The sequence below is a fragment of the Rhinatrema bivittatum genome, chromosome 3, assembly GCF_901001135.1.
Source record: "Rhinatrema bivittatum chromosome 3, aRhiBiv1.1, whole genome shotgun sequence".
Taxonomy (NCBI): Eukaryota; Metazoa; Chordata; class Amphibia; order Gymnophiona; family Rhinatrematidae; genus Rhinatrema; species Rhinatrema bivittatum.
In genome coordinates this window covers 436,837,239-436,849,825 of record NC_042617.1, presented here as the reverse complement: position 1 = coordinate 436,849,825, position 12,587 = coordinate 436,837,239, and the positions used below count along the sequence as shown (strand labels likewise).

The following is a 12,587-nucleotide window of genomic DNA, read 5'->3' as shown; positions in this document are numbered from 1 at the left end:
TCCATTATGGACAGGCTGACCAGGGGTGAGTATTGTTGAGAGTGTGTTGGTACTCAGGTTCTACGGGTCCTGACATTTCATAATGAAAGTACACTCCTAATGTTCAGGCCACTTTGCCCATGAAATTTTTATTGTGTGGGTAGAGGGGGGAAGTGTTGTGGTTGGGCCACCAAGCCCACATAATATTTGTCCTGTGTGGGTGGGGAGGGGTGTGAGGCTCAGTCATTGAATCCACCTGATTTTTATGTTGTGTTTGTGAGAAGAGGGTAAATGTGGTCAGGACCCTGTGTCCACATCATTTTTACAGCATGTGGGTAGAAGTGTGGGTACGGTTAGGCAATTGAGTCAGTGTGTAAAATTTTAATGGTTGGGCCAGTGAGCCAGCGTAATTCTAATTTCTCTCTTGAGGCAGTATTATATTCCAGATTCCTGGTCTGGGGTTCCTGGGCACAGGGATCCCAAATAGGAGGGTCCCAGATATGAAAACATTGGAATCTTATTTTTATTTATTTATTTATTTATTTGTTATTTTTATTATACCGAGTTTCATGATAGGAATCACATCAACCCGGTTTACAATTAACAATGTGAGTAAAGGCAGAGAGTAACAAAGTAAAGAACATTTCCCAATACAAGAACAAATATAGTATGAAACTTAACAAATATTATAACAATATTTTGGATGTGAGAAAGTTACAAAAAACATGGAAAAATAACTTGGATATGAAAGGGGAAGAATTGTAGAACAACTATAAGCATTTTAACCAGCTGTATCAATTAATAAATATGTATAATATTATAAAATGTAGATGTGTAGCAAAATGATTAGATAAGATATTGTTGTGAAGTATAATAAAATGTTGCTGTGACTGCGTGTGAAGTTAGTGGGATTTTTTTTTTTTTTTTTTTTTTTTAAATCTTGGGCCCAAAAGCTCTGGGTTCTTGTGTCTGTGATCCCTACATAGAAGTTGATGTATTAAATAATGCACCTGTTAGTGCATGTTTTAACACACATTTTAAACATGATCTATTTAACTTTCAATTTGTAGTGCCGTTAGCACCAAAAACCAAGTGCACTAAAACTTCACACACTTGTTTATAATCATACAAATGAATTATGGTATAATTAAATATTTACTTTCTATTTATGAAACTGAACACCACAATGTTTTTTTTTATACTAAAATTTTTTCTATTTATAAAACTGAACACCACAATGTTTTTTTTTATACTAAAATTTTAAATTCACCTTAGAGGTAAAGTTGAAGGCACTATTGTGGTAGAAGGCAACACTAATGCACCAGATGAGGTTGGTTGCATTATGATCGAGAGATCTCAAGTCTGCATGGCTTAGGTCCGGGAAACTTAGGTTTAGCAGTCCTTAGTACGATGATCTCGGAGTTCTTGGGTCTAGCAGTCCTGGCAAAGACTTCGAGGTTCTGAGGTTTGGGGTCCAGGAATCTTGGATCCAGGGATCCCAAATAGAAGAATCTTGGATCTGGGGCACCCAAGTCCAGGGGTCACAAGTTCTAGGACCCTAGCCTGGGTGCCCTAAGTATTAGGGTTTCTGTTCTCAGCAGGATTTTTTTCTGAAAGAGAGAAGTAATCTAAATAAAGAAACTTTACATATCTATTGGCCAGATTCAAAAAAATGGAAAAATTTGATTGGCTAACAATTTCCTATTAACTTATATCATCATAATACCATTTCATGCAATTAATCAAATAAAAATGTTTTGTATCTCTTAATGTATTTTAAATTTCTTATTACACATACTAGGAAGGCCAAAATGGTGAGGTATTTTCTTTATAATGCATAATCCGAATAAGGACAATCTAGTGATAAAAGGCATTTTGCGAAAATAAGACCTTAAGGCTGATTTTTATTTATTTATTTATTTAAAAGTATGTGTTACTCTGCCATCCAAATAAAAGTTTGAGGTGAGGTACAATAAAAACATACATGATTAAAACATAGCATACAGACAAAAAATACCCCTGAAAGTAAAAATGTATTATAAATACTATCAACAAAACACAATGTTTAAAACTCTTACCTTTGATGTACTTATTAAGCTCTCATTTGTGATATACTTACATAGAATGCTGAAAATGCGGGGAGCCACCCACTGACAAATGGTGCATAAAATAGAACAGGTTGCCCTTAGTTACTAAGGCAATGTAGAGCAAAAGCTGCAGAAAGTAGTACAGAGAATTTATTTGCTGGATTTTTCAAGCAAAAAGAAGATGAATTCGCCAACAATGACTTAGAAAATATAATCCAAGGTATGGGTGCATTCTTTAGTGATGAAGATCTCTATGAGCTAACAAGTTGCTGAGTGCAGTATAACAGGAAGAATAATGTACACGACTTGATGCAGACAATCCTTGTTTCCGTGGACGTCGTCGCCTTGATATATATTTCTTCTATAATGGAAAAGAATTTAATTTTAAGTAACAGAACTACTACCAGCATCTGGATGTTTTATCAATGTTAATGGCACAAAACTGTTAAATAGAAAGGTGAAAGGATGAAAAACAGATGGGGAAGCATGCAAGTTCTACAAAAATCAGAGGGAAAACAAACATAGCAGGATGGGAACTGGCAAACAGCTATATAATTCTTTTTTAAAATGTATTTTTTTTTGGCCTGGAAATTTCTTCCTGCTTCTCTGGGCTTCCAGCGCAATCCATTGGACTATGGTGTCATGAGCCCCTCATGGGATTTTCCCTCTTATTTTATATCAGTGGCTCCCAACCCTGTCATGGGGACCCCCCAGCCAGTTGGGTTTTCAGGATATCCACAATGAATATGCATGAGAGAAAATTTGCATGCACTGCCTCCATAACATGCACATTTTCTCTCATGCATATTCATTGTGGATATCCTGAAAACCCGACTGGCTGGGGGGTCCCCAGGACACAGGGTTGGGAACCACTTTTATATAAACCATTCCCCAACCAAGCTACGGAAATGACTATCCTTGGTAAGGGGCTACACATCCCCATGGACACTCAGTGCTGCTGTTGTATGATAAATAAGTCTCCCTCCCTCCTAGAGCTTCGAATGCTGTTTCTGCAGCCTCCTCAGCCCTGACTGGGCCAGAAAGACCTGACCCATATCCTATGCATGGCACTGCCACTCAGCAACAGAACTAGGACAGTTTTCTAAATATATAACTGTGGCCAAGACCACTGCTGAGAAAAACGGTGCCTTGGGCAATGGTTATTGCCAGCGCACTGTCCCTGCAAAATTACTCTCTGTGGCAGGCTGCAGGGTCCAGTGCCCACTCTACCATTGAGGCAGGCTGGGCTGCTATTGACCAGCCAAGGGTGCAAGTGGGTATATGCTTGGGGGCATGGAGAATATACAGAGGGGGCAGCGCAGTATGCAGCTTGCCTCTCTTGCTTCTGTCCTCCCATATACCCTCCAACAGCTTGGCCCCCTAGGTCATTACCCATCTTTCCCATAGACAGCTCTCTCTGCAGTTTTCATGATAGATAAAGTGTTATAGAAATTCTCATCAGAACAGGACACACAAAATAATCTCAAGTTGCCTTACATCTGTCTGGATTCAGGGTTATAAAGCACAGGTTATATAACACTGAACAGAATAGATGTATGACAGCAGTTTACATTTGTCTTTTCTTCAGAAGGTAAACAATATACAGTGTAAACAGGAAAGACAACTGGATCAGGGAAGAGCGCTCAATGTAATTTACTTGGATTTTAGTAAAGCTTTTCATATGGTCCCACACAGAAGACTCATCAACAAAATGAGAAGCTTGGGAGTCAGCTCCAAAGTGTTGGCATGGATTACAAACTGGCTGATGGATAGAAGATAACGGGTGATCGTAAATGGAACCTACTCTGAAAAGAGAATGGTGTTAAGTGGAGTGCCACAAGGATCAGTGTTGGGACAGGTTCTGTTCAACATCTTCGTGAGCGACATTGCAGAAGGGTTAGAAGGTAAAGTGTGTCTATTTGCGGATAATACTAAGATCTGCAACAGAGTGGACACGCCGGAAGGAGTACAGAGAATGAGACTGGATTTCAGGAAGCTGAAAGAGTGGTCGAACATATGGCAGCTGGGATTCAATGCCAAGAAATGCAGAGTTATGCATCTGGAGTGTGGTAATCCAAAAGAACTATATGCATTGGGGGATGAAGGGCTGATGTGCACAAAGCAGGAGAGAGCGCATGGGGTGATAGTGTCTAATGACCTAAAGTCGACGAAGCAGTGTGACACAGCGATAGCCAAAGCCAGAAGAATGCTGGGCTGCATAGAGAGAGGAATATCTAGTAAGAAAAGGGAAGTGATAATCCCCTTGTACAGGTCCTTGGTGAGGCCTCACCTGGAGTACTGTGTTCAGTTCTGGAGACCGTATCTCACAGGAGAAAGACAAGATGGAGGCGGTTCAGAGAAGGGTGACCAAAATGGTGGGTGGTCTCCATCGAATGACTTATGAGAAGTTGAGTTACCTGAATATCTATACCCTGGAGGAGAGGAGGAGCAGGGGAGAAATGATACAGACCTAAAGGTTTTAATGATCCATGGTCATCAACAAACCTTTTCCATTGGAAACAATTTAGTAGAACTAGGGGTCATGATTTGAAACTCCAGGGAGGAAGACTTAGAACCAATGTCAGGAAAGCAGAGTTGCTTACCTGTAACAGGTGTTCTCACAGGACAGCAGGATGTTAGTCCTCACCTATGGGTGACATCATCAGGATGGAGCCCAATCACGGAACACTTTTGTCAAAGTTTCCAGAACTTTGGCACCTACTGGACATGCCCAGCATAGCATCAACCCTGCAGCCAGCAGGGGTCCCCCTTCAGTCTCATCTTATAGTAAAAAGTACATGCGAAAATAAAATGAGAAAACGTAAATGAACCCAACACAGCGGGGTGGTGGGTGGGTATCAAGAGGACTAACATCCTGCTGTCCTATGAGAACACCTGTTACAGGTAAGGAACTCTGCTTTCTCACAGGACAAGCAGGATGGTAGTCCTCACATATGGGTGAGTACTGAACTGAGGATGCCCGAGCAATGCACCAAATGTACCCAAAGACGTGCAACAGACACAACAACTGGGGTGGAATTTGGTAGAGGGCATCCTGAACCCTAACGGGTTGGCGGAAGGATGTTGGGACCTCAGTTCGCAAATAAGTTGCGTAGCACAGTCTGGCCGAAGATGGAATCTTGTCTGCCAGCCTTGTCTAAACAATAATGGGCTGCAAAAGTGTGGAGAGAGCTCCAGGTAGCATCCTTACAGATGTCAGCAAGCGGCACCGAGCATAGGTGCACTACTGATGTTGCCATGGCCCTGACAGAGTGTGCTTTAACACAGTCTTGTAGCGGAATGCCTGCCTGTTGGTAAGAAAAGGAAATACAGTCCGCTAACCAGGAGGAGAGTGTCTGCTTATCCGCAGGTTTGCCCAATTTGATGGGATCAAAGGAAACAAACAATTGGGTGGCTTTCCTGTGGGCAGCTGTACGGTCTAGATAAAAAGCTAGAGCACGTTTACAGTCAAGGGTTTGCAGAGCCCGTTCTCCTGGGTTTGAGTGGGGCCTGGGAAAGAAAGTGGGTAGTATAATGGATTGATTGATATGAAACTCTGATACTACCTTAGGCAAAAATTTAGGGTGAGTGCGGAGTACTACCCTGTCATGCAGAAGTTTAGTGTAAGGCGGGTAGGTGACTAAGGCCTGTAACTCACTAACTCTGTGAGCCGATGGGATTGCCAACAGAAAAATCACTTTCCAAGTGAGATAGAGAGCACAGGATTGGAGAGGCTCAAACGGCGGTTTCATGAGCCTTCCCAAAACCATGTTGAGGTCCCAAGAAGGGGCAGGAGGGCGCAGTGGAGGTTTAAGGTGAAGCAAGCCCTTCAAAAAGCGTGTGACAAGGGGGTTGTACTGAAATGGGTACATCCCCCACACCTTTATGGAAGGCGACTACCGCACTGACATGTACCCTGATAGAAGTTGAGGCCTGACAGGTGCCAGAGATAGTCCAGAAACTTCGGTGTGGGACAAGTGAAGGGATCGATGGACATGGAAGTACACCATCCCATAAACCTGTTCCATTTATAAAAAGATAAGACTGCCTCGTGGAAGACTTTCGTGAAGCTACTAGAATATGGGAAACCGGCTTTGAAAGGTTAAGAGGTTGAAGTATTAACCTTTCAACATCCAGGCAGAGGGCCTGGAGGTTGGAGTGACGAAGGCAGCCGTTGTTCTGAGTGATCAGAAGCGGGCCCTTCCCCATAGGAATGTGCCAGTGTATCGATAGGTCATGGAGAATTGGAAACCAAACCTGGCGTGGCTAATGAGGGGCTATGAGAATCATTAGACCCCTGTCCCTTCGCAACTTCACGAAAGAGTCTTTGAAATGAGTGGAAGTGGAGGGTATGCATAAAGGAGACCGTTGGCCCACGAGAGGGAGAAAGCATCTCTGGGCTGGCGGTGTTGGCTGCGAGTGAGAAAGCAGAAGTTCCCTACTTTGCGGTTGTGAATTGACGCAAAGAGGTCTATGTGAGGGTAACCCCAACGTTGGAATATTGAGTCCACTACAGTGGGGTTGAGGGACCAGTCGTGCAGTTGAAAAGTGCAACTCAGCTTGTCCACCAACACATTGTCCACTCCCGGCAAGTAGGTGGCCTTGAGGTACATCGAGTGGGAAAGGGCCTCCGCCCATATCTATGCAGCTTCCTGACACAGGAGGAAGGAGCCCATTCCCCCTTGCTTGTTGATGTACCACATGGCCACCTGGTTGTCGGTTTGAATCAGGATGACCTGGTTGGAGAGGTGATCCTGAAAAGCCCTGAGAGCACATCTGATTGCACGAAGCTCCAGGAAATTTATCTGGTGTTTGGCTTCCTCTGGAGACCAGATGCCCTGAGTTTGCAGATTTCCAACATGTGCTCCCCAGCCGAGGTTGGAGGCATCTGTTGACAAGGTTATTTGAGGTTCTGGAATCTGAAATGGGAGGCCTTGTACCAGATTGGACTGGTTTGCCCACCAAGCTAGCTATAGACGGAGCTGTTTGGTGATGCGGATTGTGGAGGACATTGGCTGAGAAGACTAAGTCCACTGCGATCTTAGAGTCCACTGCATGACTCATGGTGAGGCAAGCCATGGGAGTGACATATGACCCAATAATATCAGGAAGTGACGTGCAGTTGAATGTTGTCGAGACTGCAGTCGAAGGGCCAGAGAAGCGAGAGTGAGAGCTCGATCCTGAGGTAGGAAAGCTTTCATTCTTAAGAGTGTTCATGTCAGCCCCCTATGAACGATAGAGTTTGTGAAGGAACTAGCCTGGATTTTTGATAGTTTATGAGAAAACCCAGGGAGATCAGGGAATGTAAAGTGAAGCGAAGGGACGTCAGTGCGCCTTGCTGAGGGGGAGCCCTGATCAACCAATCGTTCAGATAGGGGTAGACGTGGACACTCTGACTCCTGAGGTAGGCCGCTACCACCACGAGGCACAGATGCTAGGCCGAAAGGTAAAACTCGATATTGGAAGTGTTTTGAGCCTACTAGGAATTGCAGGAATCTGCGATGTGACTGAGTAATTGAAATATGCATGTAGGCGACCTGAAGGTCTAGAAAGCAGAGCCAGTCTCCCTTTTGAAGAAGGGGAAGTAGAGAACCCAAGGTCACCATCTTGAACTTTTCTCTTTGTAGGTATTTGTTCAGAGTGCGAAGATCCAATATTAGGCGCACCCCACCTGACTTTTTTGGTACCAGGAAATACCTGGAATAGAACCCTTGCCCCTGTTCTGCGAGGGGCACTGGTTCTATTGCTCAGGACTGGAGGAGGAGGGAGGCCTCCTGCTCCAAGAGTGGTGAATGGTTTGATGTTCCCCACATCAGCCAAGGTGGGGAGTCTGGTGGGACAGAGAGAAAGTTGAGGTGATAACCTTTGGACACCACTGCAAGTACCCACTGATCTGTGGTGACTGTATGTCATAGGCTGGAGAAGTGGCACAACCAGCCACCGACTGGAATGGTCAGGAGTGGAAGCTGGGTACTGCTCTCTAGAAAGGAGTCAAAAACCTGCCGCTGGACCTGGTTGAGTGGCTGGCTGTGACTTCTGTCCTCTAGGCTGCCTAGGTTGGCCTTTTTGGTAAAGCTTAGAAGGCCGACCCCTGGAAGCTGGGGGATAGTATCTCCTCTGCTGATAGAATTGTCTCTTAGAATCCCTCTTAAAAGATTTTTTGGATTGGATCAGAAGGCAGTTAAAGGAGAGCTGGTGTAGTCTCTTGGTGGTCCTTGAGCTGCGCCACTGCTTCTTGAATCTTTTCACAGAAAAGATTATCCCCTGAACAGGGCAAATCAGCCAATCTATCTTGTACCTCTGGTCTGAAGATTTCAGCCAGACCCATCTCCTTGCACTGATACCGGCTGCCGACACCCTGGAAGCGGTGTCAAAGATGTCTTACACTGATCGTACTTCATGCTTGCCAGCATTTAAGCCCTTTTGTGCTAGGGCATGAAGTTGGTCCTGGAACTGCAGAGGTAAGGCCTCAGCAAAGTCTTGAATCTTCGTGAACAAGGCCCTATTATATTGGGTCATGTAGAGTTGGTAGGATGCAATGCGAGAGATGAGCATTGATCCATGGAATACCAGTCTTCCAAATGCATCCAGGAACTTCTGATCTTTCCCTGGTGGAATGGATGAACGAGGTTTGGAGCGTCTGGCCCTCTTCTGGGCTGACACTACAACCACCGAGTGATGATCCAACTGAGTTCTTTGGAAGCCAGGGGCTGACTGAACTAAGTAGGTGGCATCTGCATTTCGGTTAACAGGTGCCACAGAGCCAGGGTGCTCCCAGTTTCTCTTCAAAAGGTCCAAAAGGATGTCATGAATAGGGATAGACATGATTTCCTTTGGAGCATTGAGAAATTGTAGAAGCTCTAGCATCTGATGTCTAGAGTCCTCTTCTGTCTGAAGCTGGAAAGGGACTGTTTCAGACATCTCCTTTACAAAATTAATAAAGGACAGGTCCTCTGGAGGAGAACGCTTCATTTCATTAGGAGGGGAAGGCTGGGAAGGTAGATCATCAGAATCCTGTGACGAATAGACAGTCCAAGGATTATAAGGGTCATCATCAGCTCCCAAATGTTCTTCAGAAGGAAGTAACGGGGTTATTCCTGAAAGCCCTGGCCTGGGCATCAATGGTCCCGAAGAAGGAATCGAAGGCATCGATGGAAGCATCGAGGGCATCGATATGGCGGTATGGCTGGCATCAAGGGAGGCATCGGAGGCACCGATGGAATTTGTGACATCTATGGATGTGTCAGTGGCGGCACTCCCGATAGTGGAATGAAAAGCGGAGTTTCTTCATCTTCCTCCGATGACAAGGGAGTTGGCGAGGAAGGAGTTGGGTCCCTCGGATCCACTGGAAGGACACCGATTATCTTGTCCATTCTAGCCAATAGCGGTGCCAGCGCCATGGGCATCGGATCGTGACCGGAGGAACTGGTACTGATGGAAGTTGAAGCCCTGGAGTGCTTTGCCGATGGCCTCTTGGATCATCCGATCCAATTCCTAATGGAAACCTGGGGTATGAATACCTGGTTCCGAGTGGGAGGAAGCACTGCCATAGCCAGAGGGTCCACCGGTGAAGGTAGAATCGTGGATCCCAGCACCTGTCCAGGTGGGGAACGCCTCAGTAATCCAGAGACAGAAGAGGACGAAGCCTTTACTGTATGGAGCTTCTCTGTCAGAGGCTCAGACAACGTCGATGTCGAGGGATTAGCGATATCGATGGCCTGAGCTTTACGATAACGTGTGGATGTTTTTCTCGAGGATCCCCCCCCCAATGTTTTTCCAGAGAAGGAACAGAGGGGGGGGGGGGGGGGGGTTGGGTTGACACCCGTGGAGTCGTCTAGGTTGGTCTGACAGCAGCGGATTCCCGGTGCTGGTGCGATGTAGACGGCACTGGTTCAGACGTCGAAGCTATGGATGGAATCGGGGGTTTTGGCCAAAAGAGAAGACCCATCTTATCGAGTTGAGCCTTGTGAACTTTTGGTGTCATTTGAGCATATTTGGTGCAAGTAAGGACATCATGGCCGGACCCTAAGCACATCACACAGACCGTGTGAGGGTCAGTGATGGACATTGTTCTAGTCCAGTCGGGGAACAGACGGAAACCAGACGCCATGGCTTCGACAAAATTTAGTCGCGATGCGGTCGATGGCCGGAAGGCTGCAAGGGAAAAACTCGATGGGAATCGACCGCAAACGAGCAAAAAACTTACCGTTCGACCGCGGACCAAAGAATTCAATAAGGGGACACCTGTGGGGTAATATTTTTTGAAATTTTCAAAGTTCCATGAGGAAAATACCTGTCAGGAATCTTTGAAGAGCTCCTTAACCCATGTGGCTAATGCTGCGTGGAAAAAAGAAGATTGAAGGGGGACCCCTGCTGGCTGCAGGGTTGATGCTATGCTGGGCATGCCCAGTAGGTGCCAGTCAATGTTCTGGAAACTTTGACAAAAGTGTTCCGTGATTGGGGCTCCATCCTGATGATGTCACCCATATGTGAGGACTACCATCCTGCTTGTCCTGTGAGAATGGAGGATATTGAGCATTTTATGCCTGGTTTCCTCTTCAGTCATTAACTGAAAGGGAATGGCCTGCTTCATGAACTGAACAAACCTTGTTAAGGAGAGGTCCTCTGGGGGGACTTCTTCCACTCCTCTGGAGCAGATGTATCTGAGGGTAGACCATCAGAAGCATAGTCAGACTACTGTTAAGTCATCCTGCCAAGTCATAGGTGCCCTCAACCCCACTATTATCAACAGGGAATGGGGCCCTAGATGCTCAGCCTCTGCCTAGCAGTGCTGGCATTGGTGGAACTGGATGTGGGGCCTCAGGATCTGGTGTTTTCTCCGGCCTTGAGAGAGCTTCTGACTCCTAGGAACTGGCAATGACAAGTGGATCGGCAGGTGAAAGCGCGGTGCCTGGCAGGACATTGATGCCGCCCCGGGAACTGACCCTGGCTGGGTCAGTAAGACTGAATTCCTGCATGCACTTATTTACAACAGTGGCTCAAGGAGTGACAGTGCTGGTGTCATCAGTACTGTGATGCCAAGGCCACACATCACCTTCTTGATGGCCAGCTGTACATGCCTCTCCAATTCCTTGAACATCGCTGATGCCAAAGCAAGCTGGAATACAGGAGGTGTAACCAGATCATCTTCGGAACCCAGAGGAGTATCAGTGGGTGGCATCGGGACCGATGGAGTCCATGGTGTACCCACAGCATCGATGGAGGAGTGTCGCTCCTCACCACGGGGGTCGCTTCGAAGGCGAAGCATGAGCGTTGACGGGGACCAATGCAGATGTTTCTTTGGCTTTCCTCAATGCTTGGAATGGATCTTCCCTGGTGCCAAGGCAGAGGACAACGAATCCGATGCCCTCAACCTGGAGTAACCTGATGATGGCCGGACTCCGGCATCCCTTTCAGCTGACCTCAGTGGCAGTGGCGTAGCCAGAATTGATTTTTTGGGTGGGCACAAGGTTAATATGGGTGGGCTGTAGGCATGCAGGTCTACTAGTTGTTTTTTTACTGATAAATAATGCCAAATTATGCAGCATAGCATTCACATCTACGCCTAAGTATGAGGTTTACTTAATGATACAAACATAATTCACGGTGATTTGTGGTACTTTAGCCTTCTTATTATTACGATTTTATACACGGCTCCTACCTGTCCATAAATTTTGAGAGAGCGGTTGTGTTGCTTATATTTAAATTACTAACATCTCAAAATATAGATATATATTTCTACCTTTGTTGTCTGATCTTTGTATTTTTCTAATCAGTTGGTCCTGGTCTCTTTTTCCCATTTTTTCCCTTATAGCTCATTTCCTAATTCCTTTTCAGTGTCTTTCTTCTATTACTGTCTTCTTCCCTTCCACACACACACACACACACACTTTCTCTCACAGACTCCCTCTCACACACTCAAGCTCTCACTCTCATATGCTCTCCCCCCCCCCCCCAAGCTCACATTCTCTGCAGACACACATACAAGTTCTCACCCCTCCCCAGGCTTATATTCTTATGCACACACAGACGCACATCCAGGCACCCATTCTCACCCACACACATAAACCCAGACTCCCATTCTCACCCACAAACCCATGCTCCCAGTCTCACCCACACATATTCAAGCTCCCATTCTCATCCATACATATAGACATTTAAGATCCTATTCTCACCCACACATACACACATTCAAGCACTCATTCTTATCCACATATTCAAGCTTCCATTCTCACCCACCCACACAAACCCAGGCTCTCATTCTCACCCATATATACACACATTCAAGCTTCCCATTCTCACCCACCCACAAACCCAGGCTCCCATTCTCACCCACACATACACACATTCAAGCTCCCATTCACCCACATATTCAAGCTTCCATTCTCATCCACACATACACACATTCAAGCTCCCATTCTCACCCACACACAAGCCCAGGCTCCCATTCTCAACCACACATACACACATTCGAGCTCCCATTCACCCACATATTCAGGCTTCCATTCTCACCCACATACA

The 12,587-nt window shown here is 45.8% G+C and overlaps 1 protein-coding gene across 6 annotated transcripts in view; it reads right to left on the bottom strand.

The window, feature by feature from the left end:
- Positions 1-881: 881 nt before the first annotated feature.
- DCDC2C (doublecortin domain containing 2C) overlaps positions 882-12,587 on the bottom strand; it is a 376,475-nt gene continuing 364,769 nt past the window's right edge. For 3 of the 6 annotated variants that reach the window (XM_029595811.1, XM_029595812.1, XM_029595809.1), the window contains exon 9: positions 2,099-2,427. In XM_029595811.1, coding sequence (XP_029451671.1) covers positions 2,302-2,427 — 126 coding nt within the window. In that variant the 3' untranslated portion in view covers positions 2,099-2,301. Of the gene's footprint in view, positions 1,590-2,098; positions 2,428-12,587 lie in introns of those variants that run through there. The other 3 variants (XM_029595810.1, XM_029595814.1, XM_029595808.1) reach the window with 2 other exon arrangements.